Source organism: Taeniopygia guttata, chromosome 30 (assembly GCF_048771995.1).
Source record: "Taeniopygia guttata chromosome 30, bTaeGut7.mat, whole genome shotgun sequence".
In the NCBI taxonomy this organism is placed as follows: domain Eukaryota; kingdom Metazoa; phylum Chordata; class Aves; order Passeriformes; family Estrildidae; genus Taeniopygia; species Taeniopygia guttata.
The window spans coordinates 8,585,131-8,600,055 of record NC_133055.1 but is presented as its reverse complement, the minus strand read 5'-3'; the positions used below and the strand labels follow the sequence as shown (position 1 = coordinate 8,600,055).

At 49.7% G+C, this 14,925-nt stretch overlaps 3 protein-coding genes across 3 annotated transcripts in view; 1 reads left to right on the top strand and 2 right to left on the bottom strand.

The window, feature by feature from the left end:
- The window catches only part of LOC140681003 (uncharacterized), a 278,479-nt gene extending 264,121 nt beyond the window's left edge, over nucleotides 1-14,358 (bottom strand). Inside the window, exon 1 of the mRNA XM_072919910.1 lies at nucleotides 13,695-14,358. The gene's annotated coding sequence lies outside the window, so the exon portion shown is untranslated. The remainder of the gene's footprint in view (nucleotides 1-13,694) is intronic.
- The window catches only part of LOC140680874 (uncharacterized), a 989,054-nt gene that overhangs the window by 76,503 nt on the left and 897,626 nt on the right, over nucleotides 1-14,925 (top strand). The window contains 1 exon segment of the mRNA XM_072919755.1: nucleotides 13,671-13,684. Within this exon segment, the coding sequence (XP_072775856.1) occupies nucleotides 13,671-13,684 (14 nt within the window).
- The window catches only part of LOC140680879 (uncharacterized), a 90,565-nt gene continuing 86,150 nt past the window's right edge, over nucleotides 10,511-14,925 (bottom strand). Inside the window, exon 4 of the mRNA XM_072919766.1 lies at nucleotides 10,511-11,146. Coding sequence (XP_072775867.1) covers nucleotides 10,714-11,146 — 433 coding nt within the window. The 3' untranslated portion in view covers nucleotides 10,511-10,713. The remainder of the gene's footprint in view (nucleotides 11,147-14,925) is intronic.

The following is a 14,925-nucleotide window of genomic DNA, read 5'->3' as shown; positions in this document are numbered from 1 at the left end:
GGCAGTCAAAAAGAGAGTATTGCAGAGAAAAATTCCTCACTTGCTGTCCTCCCCCTTCCCTCAACTCTATTCATATTTTGTCTATTCCCTCTTCAAAATACAGATTTGTAAAACTCATCCTCTGTGTCCTCAGATGCCCTTCCCAAATCAAACCTTGGCTTCGTTGCAAATTGCATTGCACTAACTAGCATTGCCTTAAATTTGTTTTGGTGCAGGCAGGGTCACTTTGGAAGTAAGTTGTTTACTTTGTTCCTGCAACCTTTTCAAACTTGTGAATGGAAAAATTGTGATAGCAAACCAAGTCTTTATTTTTGCACTGTCAGCTGTGAGTGGCTGGTAGCCTTGGTGGAGGGTGCCATGATCTACACTCCTGCTGAACACGCATAACAAAAGTAATTTACTTTGTAAGGAAGCTGAAAAAGGGGGGAGAGGTGATTGGCAGACTCACCTCCCCAGGATGTAGGATTAATGTTAGAAAGTGGACTGATATTGGAATGTGGCTGCTGAAATGTGAAGAGAGAAAATGAAAGAGAAAGAGATAGAAAGGGAGAGAGAGAGAGAAAGAGAGTGAAGGGGAGAGCGAAATACACCCCCAAGGTCCCCTCAGCCACAGCTATCTGTAAGTTCTCCCCCATTCCTGCTAGGCAGAGTGACAACAAGGAGGGGGGGAAGTGGGGAAGGACAGAGTTAAACCCAAGGCTGTGAACAGGACCACCAGTAGAGATAAGATCAAGGCAGAGATTGTGACTCTCACAAAGTGGTTTATTGTCTTAAGCAAGATTTCTTTTTTCTTTCTGATTGCTGTTGTTAAGAAGAGAAGGCTTTTGTTCTGAAGACTAAAAGTCTGTGTTACAGTATTTTTGAGAGAAAGAGGGCATGAATTGTGAAAGTTGAGCTACTCCAGGCTAGGCCTCAGATTGAGGCCTGGTGGGGCCCTCAAAGCCTCTGACGCAGTTAGAAATTCAGGGTTGTGGCGCAGGTAGAAAATAGTCTTAAGGTACTGTAGGGACCACGGGGTGTGAACTAGTATAGGTTTTATGGTGTACAGTGCAGGCCGTTTTAAGGAAAAGGTAAACAATGTTAGCCTACCAATCAGAGTGTCTTTGTTTTTGTAAACTATGTAGAAGCTTATATAAACTACCGTCTGATTTTGAATAAACGGAAAACGCTTGATGAACCACATTGGTTTGAACCTGCGTTTGTCTTGTCCAGCTTTCCGTTTTTCTGAGATTCCCTGGCTTTAAGTGGCGCCCGCACAGGGACTCAGGAGGCTCCGAGAAGGCTGCCAAATTACTTTTAGAGTAACGGGCAGTCAGGTTTGAGTCGCGCGACAGGAATTTAGGTCCAAATCGCCTCATGGTGACGGGACCGGGATCCCAAATTCACTTTTTGTGAACGGGGATCAGGTGGAACGGAGCAGAAGTCTCCAAACTCCGAATTGGGCCGTTTCCCAACGGGAGGAAAAAGACTCTTCGCATTGTTGTTTGCTTGCGAGAGTCCGTTGGAGCAGTGGGAAGACCTCGGTGTTCACAAGGTACCTGAACGGCGGGTGTGGACGTGGCCGGGGCCGGAGAGCTGGAGCGGGGGTGCCGCCTTGCCGAAGAAAAGCGAGAGCGAAGCAACCCGCGGAGACTGAGGTAAGCCGCGTGCAGAAAGAGAGGGTGAAAGTTCACCATGGATGGAGATTTACAGGCTTCAGTGCGGCTGCTCTTTCATATTCTCTCAAAGAGAGCTGAAAAAGTTAAAGAAGCCGATTTAGAACAGTTGGTCATTTGGGCAAGAAGCAAAGGCAAGCTGCAAAAACCTTCCCTGCTTTTTAGTGAAACCGAGTGGCGAGAGCTGGGCCAGCTGCTCTGGGATGCAGTGATAGAGGGCAAAAAGGACAAGAAAACACTATTAGAGCTTGGAGGTGTTTGGAAGAAAGTTTCACATACCTTACAAAGCATGGCCGCGGAGAAAGAGGCAGCGGAAGCTGCCATTCGAGCATTCGAACAGTCTACAGCAGAACAAATAGAAACGCGAAAGCCATCGCGGGTTGAAAAATTCTTTAATGTTTGTAATATGCGGCCAGTGCGCGGGCAGAAAGCCCCAGTCAGCCCCTCTGTCAGAGATGTTGTCGCTCGTTTGGAGGGCGGCACGGAGCTGGGCAGCGCGGGGCCGGCCGGCGCGAGACGGAGCGGGGTTGCGGCCGCGCCCGGAACGGAAGTCTGCTCCCGAGCAGCGGATGTTAACAGCTCAGCGGCTCCGCGGAGTGAGGCAGACCAGGAAGTGACCCTCCCGGGTCCCTTGGGAGGCGGGGAGACACCTGAGGAGGCAGGCGGAGTTGGTGACGAAACAGGGCTGAGTCAGGAGGAGGAACTCGGGGGCGGAGATCAAGGCAGAGACCAGGGCGGAGACGGGAGCGGGGCGGCGTCGGCCCCTCGCCCCCCCGCAGCGGCTGCGGCTGCCGCGGCTGCGTGCAAACGCAGAGGAGCGGCCCGCCGATACCCGCCGGCGGCGGCGGCCGCGGCCAGCAGCCTGGCGCGGTTTGGAGGGGCTGGACACCTCAATGCTAGCGGAGTGGCAGAAGTAGCCACCCAAACAACACCAGAGCACAGCCCCGAAAATGCCAGTTCCCACCCCACCACCGTGGCGCGGCACTGCCCACTCCCACCGAGTTCAGATTCTGACGACTCAGAGCCAGACTTTCCGGTTGCCAATTGCAGCAGGGACAAGCGATCACAGAACAAGATACAAAGACCAAATACGTTACAGGAAAAAATAGCCCGCCTTGCCACCCTTTCAAATCGTCAGGCTCAACCAGTGGAACCTTCCACTGGACAGCAATTGGCATCGCCAGCAGTTTTAAAAAATCCCTTGCAGTCCCGATGGGCGTCAGTTGTGAAAGATGCTCTTTTAGACGGTGACTGGAAAGCTGCCAGCTCCCTGGTTTGTCCTGTCATAGTGTCTAATGGGAATGCCATCTGGGAGCCCCATGACTGGAAAATCCTACAGTCAGCTAAGCAGACAGTCACCACTTATGGGATCAGATCAGAAGCAGCCAGGAACATCATTCAGTATATATTCACAGCAGATGTGCTTTGTCCTAGTGATTCGTCTAACATTGCATCCCTGCTTCTGACACCTTCTCAATTCCTCATGTTTGAAAGGGAATGGAAACGGTTGGCAGTTGAGGAGGCCAACAAACATACAGATGCGGGAGACCCCTTTTTTGGAGTCCAGCCAGATATGCTGACTGGGCAGGGACCATATGCAACCAATCAGGTACAACTTACCTTTCCTATTGAAATACATCAATTGTCACAGCAATTGGCTCATCAAGCTTTGCTTTTGGTACCGGACAAGAAAAAGTCAGCATCCTATGCCACCATAAAGCAAGGAGCCACTGAACCATTCGGACAATTTATTGATAGGCTGTCAGCTGCTTTAAAGGATGCACCTGATGTGCCACCAGACGTTCAGGAACATTTATTCCGATCCCTTGCTTTTGAAAATGCTAACCCACCCACCAGAACCATCCTAGCCACCCTCCCTCAGGGCTGTCCAGTCGATGAGATGCTTGTCAGAGCCACACGCGCAGAACAGAGCAACCAAGCTGCGGCATTCGCCGCAACCATCCAGGATGCAATTGAACAACAAGGACACATAATTGCAGCTGCTTTATCAAGCAACAACACAAGGAGACAAAAGACGTAATGAAAAACTATAGCAATACTGAGTGTTTTCCAAGATACCAAGAGGGATGGACATTATGCAAATTAAAGTTATTTCAAATACAATGTGGATGAAAATTACTGTAAAACAAAAAAGGATAGAAATGTTATGAATGCTTGACAAGATTGTTTTAAACTATTTTAAACATTTCTTGTTAATAGGTTGATCATATAATGTAAGTTGTCTGATTTTTGTGATAAGAATTATTATTAAGATGTTAAGGTATTGAGGTGTTGTTTTAATATTTACAGTCAGTTTTCATATGTTTTATGGGGTTTTTTTTTTTTAGGTGATTGATTGTGAGATGTATTTTTCAGGATCCTGTGTGCTTGATTTTTTAACTACTCATGTGTTTTCTTTATTCAATTTTCTATGCAGCTGCAGTTCATCTTTTAAAAATTTATAGTCCAAGTTCTGGTTCAAGATTTCAGACTTCAAATTTTCAGATTTTTGAAGAAAAGGTTTGTTGTATTTAGAGAATTTTTGTCTTGAAACAAATTTTAGACAGGTTCAATCATTTGATGTTTTGATAAATTGTTAATAATAAGGTTTTTCACTTATAACTGTTATTTTTAAGACTTTTGTTTTAAACATATCCTCCAATTAGAGTTCGAGCTCTGGCCAAGCTCTGGCTCTACGTGGATGATGTGATTGATCCAGGTGTTTTCTGCATCAAAAAGGTATTCAAGTCCTTTTGGCTTGACAATTTGACCATACAGGACAGCTGAACCTCAAAGGAGGTTTTGGAGAGACATGATCCGGACATGTTTTATCCAAATCTCTGTTGTTTTAAGGTTTTTCAGCTGCTGCAGACTCTGGGATGACAATTTGATAGTGTAGCACTTGGTAACTGTGATTTTATATGTAATATTGATTGTGTATTATTTGATTGATTTTTATTTGTTGTTAGTTTCTTTACTATATGCATTGTTTTGTTCTTAATGTTTTTCATGTTTATAACAAAGATGTTGATATTTCCATCTCTTCATGCAAGTTTTAGAGAACAGAATTGAGAGAGGACCCTCCAGTCCCTGTGGGAGTGTTGGGTTTGTTTGTGTTTTAACAGGTGCAGAATCTGGATGGATTTCAGTGAAGACTGTGGAACTTCTCAATTGCAAGAGGGCACTGATCTCTCCACAAGTGGATCAGAGAATGCACAGCAAAAGTGGATTGTGCAAAGATTTGTGTTTCACCCACAGAAGATCGTGGCCTTTGAGTTTTTTTTTTATAAGTGTGTTTTTAATGATGTTATAGAATTTTTTTTTGCTAAGTTTTTAATAAGTTTTAGTAATGCCTGTGATTTTTCTGTTCATCTTGCCATTGTCTTTCAATGGCAAAAGAAAAAGAGGGAGGTCCCAACGGGGATCAACAGAAATTTTACTTGAGTGAGTGTTTTTACCCATCCAACCAAGAAGTCGTGTGATGGACAGGACAGATGCTCTTGCTGCATTGATACGAAAAGGCAGAAACAGAATTTTAAAAATAGATGAAACAGAAAAATAAGTTGAAATATCATAAGTGCGAAGTTAGATTTATCAGAAGTTAGTTTATTAGAAGTTATAGTTTATGTTTAGAATTAAGATTGTTTCTTTCATGTTAGACAGGGCATTCAAGAACCTGAGAAGAATGTGGTGGGCCTCAATGTTTTTATTTCGCACTTGTTTAATTTTTGGAGTCTCGTTGGGTCCCATGGCAGAGTTCAAGACTTGGACCTGAGCTCAAATAAGTTTAAATAGCACTCTGGGAGCGCAAGCTGTTGCATTTGTGCAAAACCTTAAATTTACTGATGATAGTTTTCAAGAATTTGGTCTTTTGGGTTCTGTCCCAGGAAATTACTGTTTGATATTTGGATCTTATGCTGCCAAACCAACTCAAGAAAATGGAAAATTGACAGATGACAACACTTGATTGTCTCCCAGATCACCATTGTATTACAACTATTTAGAATATTGTAACAATTCGACTCCAAGAGGTAGTGCAGGAAAAACTGCCCCCAGGAACCTTCCTCATTTGTGGGGACCGAGCCTGGTCAGCAGTCCCTCAAAATGCTAGGGGAGGCCCATGTTATATCGGTAGGTTGATGCTTTTTGCTCCCACCATACATCAGGTTCTCGAATTGCCTCAGAAGACTCAACGAGCCAAACGCAGTGTTCTCCAAATGGACACTTCATTTGATAACTGGCTCAATTCTTCAGGTTTTTCTGGCTGGGTCAAAGACAGTGTGTGCAAAAATTAGTTCATTGAGCCTTCACTCCAGCCTGAGTAGCTCAAAAGAAAAAGAGGGAATTGTTACAGTATTTTTGAGAGAAAGAGGGCATGAATTGTGAAAGTTGAGCTACTCCAGGCTAGGCCTCAGATTGAGGCCTGGTGGGGCCCTCAAAGCCTCTGACGCAGTTAGAAATTCAGGGTTGTGGCGCAGGTAGAAAATAGTCTTAAGGTACTGTAGGGACCACGGGGTGTGAACTAGTATAGGTTTTATGGTGTACAGTGCAGGCCGTTTTAAGGAAAAGGTAAACAATGTTAGCCTACCAATCAGAGTGTCTTTGTTTTTGTAAACTATGTAGAAGCTTATATAAACTACCGTCTGATTTTGAATAAACGGAAAACGCTTGATGAACCACATTGGTTTGAACCTGCGTTTGTCTTGTCCAGCTTTCCGTTTTTCTGAGATTCCCTGGCTTTAAGTCTGTAAGACTAAAACAGTTAAATGTTACCCAAAAAGTAAAAGGCAAAAGATGTGATACATCTCATGTTAAAATTGGCCTGGTCTTTTTTATTTAACTAATTATAGCTCACAGGAAGAAGAATTGGTCTCTGCAGCTATTAACACAGCTGGATACAAGAAGAAGAAGTGGCTGTAGAAAAAGAGTTTAGTTAAACTCAGAAAGTTTTAAAGAAAACTAATGGTAAAAGTTAATGCAGTATTGTTTTTCTTTTAACACTGTGCTATTAAGAAATCCTTTCCAGGTACCATTAAAGCAGCAATCCAAACCACGGAAAGTGGGTGAATTCATGCCAGCAAAACCAAAGGACTTGTGAAGAAACTTGAGGAATGGACTATCACATCTAAACCGGGTGATACCAAATTGACTTCCAACCAGGACTGGGTGATAATGGTTTGGGAAGATCCAAATGATCCAAGGCAGGTACAAAGAATAACACCTCACTGAGAAATAAGGCAAAGCTTGCATCACTGGTTCTGAGCCCGGCCTGAATAAACCCTGAGACGCCTCTGACACCTCCTTGGCAGAGGAACACTGCCACTTCAAACAGGAGGATCGGGAGTGTTTCAGTCAAAGAGTTCTCATAGCTTGGCCTCAGCCTGTGGCTTTTATAGGAAAGAAGGGAAATTACCATCAGTACTATACTGTATATTTTATGTGATTCATCCTCATATTGGACATGGCAGCTGGGTTATAAGTGAATGTTCAAATTATGAGAATAATTGGCATTGTAGTTCACAAAATCTGTGTTCTCGTTGCAAGAAGTATCGAGTACTGAATCAATCCCCTATACAGAAAGAACTCAAAAACTGAAGTAATAACTTGGTTTTGTGGATGGGAATTATCAGTGCCTGTGGACTGAGAGATACCTGAGGAACGGTGGGAAACCACAGTTAAGGAGTGTCGAAAAGGACTTGCCTAAAAAAATGAGTAAAAAGGAGTGACAAGGGAAACAGAGGGCAAGCCTGGACTGAGCACTGTACTCACCACCGAGAAGATCACACGTACCTGCTGTGGGAAGCAACCCCACAGGCAGGGGAGGTGGGGGTATAAGCCATGCCAGACCTCTGTCATTCCTGTTTCTGCCTCTCATTTTTTGTCTTTTCCCTTCTGAGATACCAGCAAGATCGTGTCCCAAATGCTACAGAAAGTATTACACGGAAAGGAACCAAAGTTCCTTTTTGTTACACACACCCATGTCAACAGCCACAGACCCACCCAAACTGAGTACCTGCAGGCAAAATGGGGAAAAATATTGGATTACAAGGAACTTAGGAAAAAGTAGTAATACTTGGAGCATGGAATGTCCCAAAAGAAAAAGATGGATTTGTTTTACATTTGATCTTAGAGATATAGTCCAAGATTTGGTAAAAAGGCAATTAGTAAACAAAAAGGTGAAACCAGCACAGCAATCTAGCTCTGTATTAACCCCAAATTATATACTGCATCGCATTATAGGACTCCAAGCAGTTATAGAGGAGATAACAAACAAAGCTGCTCAGGCACTGGAATTAATACTGAGTCAGCAAAGCCAAACTATAACTGCAGTGTATTAAAATAGGTTGGCTTTACGCTATTTATTGGCTAAAGAATGGGGTGTACAGATTGTTGAAAATAGATGGCAATGAGGGCGTCATCCTGGAAAAAACAAAGGATATCAGAAAAAACTTATGACCCTGGTATCAGTCCAAAAAAAACCAAAGGGAAAATAATGTTAAAAACTAACAGGTGGGGTAATGTATTGAGAATGGGATGGTGGAAGAAATTAGGATTCTTCCTTTTATGTGTTACAAGTGTTTTGATATTTCTTCTTTGTTTAATCCCATGTTTTATTTGATTACCAACAGAGTCCAAAGAATGCAAGAGGATAAGAAATATTGCTCAAGCCAAATGATTTATAAAGAAAAGGAGGAGAGATTGTGACAAATGCATATTTATAATTGGCTTTTCGCAAGTGTTACAATGAATATTATATGTGTCATGTTAGAAAGTTTATGCTGTTCCATAGGATCTCAATTCCATATAATCCCAGTCCAGTTTGTCCCAGTCCATAGGATCCCAGTTCCATATTTGATCCCAATCTCTAGTAGATCCCCGTCCCTATTAGATCCCAGTCCATATTTGATCCCAGTCCCTATTTTATCCCAGACTATATTTGATCCCAATCTCTAGTTGATCCCCGTCCCTATTTGATCCCAGTCCATATTTGATCCCAGTCCATATTTTATCCCAGACTATATTTGATCCCAGTCCATATTTGATCCCAGTCTGTATTTGATCCCAGTCCCTATTTTATCCCAGTCCGTATTTGATCCCAGTCCCTAGTTGATCCCAGTCCATACTGCGAGGACGCTGGACTCCAGGACGCTTTGGGTGGATGGAGACGAGAGATCTCTGAAGGCTGCCCTTAGAATATCTGGTTTATTAGAGAGGGTGAAAGGCCCTGCTTGGAGTCACCAGACCTGACCCGTGGCAGGCCCAAGGGCGTGGGGGAAGGGAGAGGCAAGGGGTAGAGGGAGATAAGAGAGGATCCCAAGAGGATGTTCCAGGAGAGGGGCAGTTCCAAGAGAAGGGAAGTTCCAAGAGAGCGTCTGGCTCCTCAGGGACTCCTTGTCAGGGGCTTCAAGGTGGGCTGGAACAAGACTCAGGCCAATGGGGTCACAGACTCCTGATGCTTCAGGGGAGGGTTACAGGTGTGGGATGAACCGTACATTGGGGTGAGATCCAACAGTCCATTTGACCCTTGGACCTACCTGTAGGTAAGGGCATTGTTCAACCAGAAGGGGGGATTGTCTTCCTCCTGGCTGTACGATTGTGTTCTACTTGTGCAGTAACTACGGTTTGGTATGTCACAACTTGTTACCATCTCAGTCTCTGTATTTTCTAAACCTTTTGCCAGGCAGTGATATTTATAGAGCTTTCCTATTTGATCTTCCCCAAGACATATGATCCCAGGCCATATGATCCCAGTCCCAATTTTATCCCAGTCTATATTTGATCCCATTCCATAGGATCCCAATCCATATCTGATCCCAGTCTCTATTTGAACACAGTCCGTAGTTGATCCAAGTCTCCAGCTGATCCAAGTCCATATGATCTCAGTCCCAATTTGATCCCAGTCTGTAGGATCCCAGTCCCTATTTTATCCGAGTCCCTTGTTGATACCAGTCCATAGGATCCCAGTCCATGTTTGATCCTTGTCCGTATTTGATCCCAGTTCAGTTCATTCCAGTCTGTAGGGCCCCAGTCCCTAATTTATCCCAGTCCTTAGCTGATCCTAGACCACAGGATCTCAGTGCATATTTGATCCCAATCTCTGGTTGATCCCAGTCTATATGGCCCTGCACACATTCCAGAGGTCTGGAATTTCAGCTCCCAGCCAGGAAAAGACATTCCCTTTGCCCTCGAAGGCAAAGCTCTTGAGAAGGGGCTGAAAGCCAAGTGGAGCAAAATCCTACAGAGACATTTCCCTGCTGGCCTCCATAACTTCAGCTCTTGAACTAAGAATTAAAATAATAATTGGGAAATAAAATAATTAAAAAATCAGGGGTGGGTCATTGCGGGCAGAGGGGGCAATTAAATTAGAGGAGGATTCAATTAAATCAGGGAAGGATCTTTGGTGGTCCCTGGGGCAATTAAATTGGGGGAGGGTCTTTGGAGGTCCCCTGAGTCAAGGGAGACACGGAGAGAGAAACAGAGCAGGCAAAGAGAGGTGGGAGGGAAAGGAGGACACAAACACAATCAGCTGAGAAGGTGGTGCCCTGAAAAACAGAACTGCCACGGACTGGAGATGAACGGCAAAGAAATCAGTAAGTCTGGAAGTTTTATTTGCTATCAAATACATCCCAGCCACCCAGCCCCACACAATCCCCATCCCACCGCTCCAAATTGGGATCCCACTTCTCCCAGTCTCCTCCCAAACCCATCTCACCCTGGCAGCTGTGGATTCGAGTGAGTTTGGCGTGGGATTGAGGTTTTTTTTGAGGTGGGAACAAACAATTTGAGGTGGGATTGAGGCTCTGTGGGTTAAAATTCATTTGTTTTCAGTTGGATGTAAGTGGGTTTGAGGTGAAAGATCAATCCCTCTTGGCTTTTGGAGTACAGAGAGATTGAGAAGAGAAAAAAATGAAGGTCAACACTAAAGGAGAAGCAGCCAGGTGTGTTCCCAACATGGATGACAGGGAATGTGGGTCACCAGGGCTGTGCCCAATGTGGGTCCTCCAGTGGGGGATGGAGTTTAGCTCTTCTCGCACTTGGGGCACTCGCAGGGCTTCCCTTACCGGTGCCTCCGTTGGTGTCGGGTCAAGTGAGAGTTCCTTGAGAATCTCTTCCCACACTCCCCACACTCGTAGGGTGTCTCCCCAGTGTGGATGCGCCAGTGCGTGGTGACGTGGGAGTTCTTCCTGAATCCCTTCCCGCAGTCGGGGCAGCGGAAGGGCCTCTCCTCTGTGTGAACCCGATAGTGCAGGAGGAGACAGGAGCTGGTCCAAAACCTCTTCCCACACTCAGAACACTTGTAGGGCCTCTCCCCTGTGTGGATGCGCCGGTGCGTGATGAGGGTGGAGTTGTGCTTGAAGCCCTTCCCGCAGTCGGGGCAGCGGAAGGGCCTCTCCGCTGTGGGAATCCGCTCATGTACGCGGAGATCAGAGCTGGTCCGAAACCTCTTCCCACACTCCCCACACTCGTAGGGTTTCTCCCCAGTGTGGATCCTCTGGTGCACGATCAGGCTGGAGCTCCACCTGAAGCCCTTCCCACACTCCGAGCACTTGTGGGGCTTCTCCCCATCGTGGAGCTGCTCAGGGACCCCCAGCTCCGAGCTCTGGCTCCATCTCCGGCCGCCTCCGCGGCCCAGGGTGGGTCTTTCCCCCTCAGATCCCCGTGATCTGCGTTTGCAGCCCCTCCTCGTGCGGGATCTCCGGGGCTTTTCCTCCCCGTCGGGTTCCTGTGCTGTGGAGCCGCTCAAAACAGCCTCTTCCACCAGGTTCTGCTGCGGGGATTTGTCCTCCCTGCTCTCCATCCTTAGCTCCTGCTCTGCGGGAGGAAGGACAAGGAGAGGCTCTTCCTCTTCCTTGCAGCCTCCCAGGGGCTGGGAATGGGAAATCCTGGTTTGGGGAAAACAAGGGATGAACACGATGAGTTGGAAGCTCTCTCTGTCCCAGTCCATCTCTACAAGTCCCCGGCCACGTGGGCTCCATAAAAACCTCCCAAACACCGAGATCCAGCCCTGAAAAAGCCTCCCAGGAGTTCCCCGTCCCTGCTGCCTCCCCTTTGCTGTTCGGGGCTCCCCCCTGTCCCAGCTGCTGGGGTCACGCTTGCATTGGGGGTCCCCCTTCTCCTCGCTGCCCGCCCTCCTCAGGCTGCCGGGAGTCCCAGCAATCCCAAAAGCTCCCCCCTCTTGGCTCTCCCCATTCAGGGGTGCCGGGGCTGTTTGGGCTCCCGGGCTCCCTTCTCCCCTTCTTCCCTGCTCTGGGCTGCAGGGGCTCCAAGGAGTCCCCCCAAGGGGACTTTTACGCTCCGCTTCGCAGTTCTTCCTTCTCCAAACATTCCCCCAAAAAACCCAACCCAGGCACCCCCCAGGAGATCTGGCCCGAGCTCCCCCTCCCCGCTCACCTGCGGGATGGGGGGCGATGATCCCACAGGTGGGGGCTGCGAATTCAGGCAGGGCTGACCGCGCGCTTCTCTCTGCTCTGCTCCATCCGCCTTTCAACCTCCTCTTCCTGCCGCCCCTCCTCTTCCATCCCCCCTCCTCCTCCTCCTCCTCCCTAAGCCCACCTCCCGCTCCTCCTCCATCCCTGCTCTTCCTTCCCCCTCCTCCTGCTCTCTAACCCCACCGCCTTCTGCTCCCTCATCCCTCATCTTCCATCGCTCCTCCTCCTCCTCCTGTGTCCCCTCCCCTCCTGCCTGTCCTCCTTTATCCCTTCCCTTCCATCCCCCCTCCTCCTCCTCCTCCTGCCCTCGCTATCCCCACCTCCTTCTCCTCTTCCATCCCTCCCCTTCCATACCCCCTCCTCCTCCTCCTCCCTATACCCACCTCCCGCTCCTCCTTCATCCCTGCCCTTCCCTCCCTCCTCCTCCTCCCCCAGGAGCAGCGACACCCTCGGTTCCCGTTCCCGCAGCCCCGGCAGCCCGCGGCAGGAGCGGGGATGGAGCCGGGACAGGTCGGGATGGGCAGCGCGGGGCTCTCGGCTGCTCCCAGCCGCTGTTCCAGGGGGGAACCCGGCCCGGGCCAAAGGAGAGGCAAACTGGGGAAACTGGGGGCTGCACATCCAAACTGGGGCTGCCTGGGGACCCTGCCTGGGCACTGCCGGCCCTTTGGGCTCCTCTGGGACATCCGGGAGGGGGGAGCGCACAGAGGGCTGGGGGATGCCAGGAGTGGCAGCACTGGGAGGGACTGGGACTGTGCTGGCTTTGTCCTGACACCATACTGGGATCATACTGGGAGGGACTGGGACTGGGATGCTTTTGTGCTGACACCATACTGGGATCATACTTGGAGGGACTGGGATGGAACTGGTTTGTACTGGGATGAACTGGGATGGACTGGGAGGTTACTGGTTTGGGGTTACTGGGAGGGGATTGGGAGGTACTGGGATGGACTGGGACATTACTGGTTTGCACTGGGATGAACTAGGAGGGACTGGGAGGGACTGGGATGAACTGGGAATGGGGTTTGGGGTTACTGGGATGAAGTGGGAGTTACTGGTTTGGGGTTTAGGGTTAGTGGGAGGGGATTGGGATGGACTGGGATGAACTGGGAGTTACTGGTTTGGGGTTTGGGGTTACTGGGAGGAGATTGGGATGGACTGGGATGAACTGGGAGTTACTGGGAGGGGATTGGGATGGACTGGGATGAACTGGGAGTTACTGGGATGGACTGGGGCCATACTGGGATGAACTGGGAGGGACTGGGAAGCCAAACTGGGCAAACTGGGAGAGACTGGGAAGCCAAACTGGGCAAAGTGGGAGGGACTGGGATTGTACTGGGAGGGACTGGGAATGGGAACTGAGCAAGCTGGGAGTTACTGGGAGGGAACCGGGAGGTTACTGGGATGAACTGGGAGTTACTGGAACGTTACTGGGATGGACTGGGAGGGGATTTGGGCTCACTGGGATGAACTGGGGCCATACTGGCACGTTACTGGTTTGAACTGGGAGGAACTGGGAGCTCCGGGGGGGGGGGGGCGGGGCTCGCTCCGGGCCGGTTCCATTCCCACCCGCGGGGGGGTGGGGGAGGGGGGGAAGGAGCCGTTCCCTCACCATTTCCTCAGCTGGGCGCGGCGCGCTGCGGGACCTGCGGACGGCAGCGGAGCTCGGGGCGGATCCCGGCGCTGATCCCGGTGATCCCGGCGGGATCCGCTCCCCCTTTCCCCGATCCCGGCACCCACCGGAGCGGCGGCGGCAGCGCCTGCGGAGGGCGGCGCGGGGGCTGCCGGGAATGGCGGCGGCTGTGGCGGGCGCGGGGCATGCCGGGATACACCGTAGCAAACGGCGCGGCGCCATGTTGTCGCGCCGCGCGGCTCGCTTTACGGCGGTGTGGCGAGGTGAGGGTGTCGCGAAGCGGCAGGCGCGGTTTGCTTTACGGCGGTGTGGCGGGGAACATCTGGAGAACATCTGAAAACATCTGGAAACGGTTGGGAACGGCTGGGAACGGCCCCACAGGAGCTCCAGAGGAGCTCTATCCAGAGGCACCTGGGAGCCTTCAGCAATCAAGCCAGCAACGCACGGGCAGGAGGACACAAATGGCGCTTCCTGCCTGGGACAGGGCTTGTGGCAGCAAAGGCCTGTGCCAAAGCACTCGGGCAGCTGCAGCGGGAGGCAGGAGAGCTGGCAGCTCCGTGTCCGTGTGTCCCCGTGTCCGTGTGTCCCGTGTCTGTGTGTCCCCGTGTCCGTGTGTCCCCGTGTCCGTGTGTCCCGTGTCCGTGTGTCCTGTGTCTGTGTGTCCCCGTGTCCCTGTGTCCCCGTGTCCGTGTGTCCCCGTATCCGTGTGTCCTCGTGTCCGTGTGTCCCCGTGTCTGTGTGTCCCCGTATCCGTGTGTCCCCGTGTCCCTGTGTCCCCGTGTCCCTGTGTCCCCGTGTCCGTGTGTCCCCGTGTCCATGTGTCCCCGTGTCCGTGTGTCCCTGTGTCCGTGTGTCCCCTGCCCGCTCGCCCCCGCGCCCAGCCCCGCGCTCCCCGTGGCAGCCCCTGAGCCTGTCCAAACACGGGAACTTTGCCCTGTTCAGCCCAGACATGGCTTGCTTTGCTTGCTTCTGCTTTTGCCTTTGCTTCCTAGTTAGGTTACCTAAGCAGTCCAATTTTTTCCCTGGACTGTTTTTTTTCCTTTCGTCTTCCTGAATACCATCCAACCTGCTCTGGACATCTGGGAAACACTGAGGAGCACCGAGATCCTGCATGTTGTGATCTGCAGCAGCCATCCCCAGTGCTGGAGAGCAATCCCCAGTGCCCAGACCCAGGCGACCACTCCCAGGAAACACTTTCTGGATTTGTTCA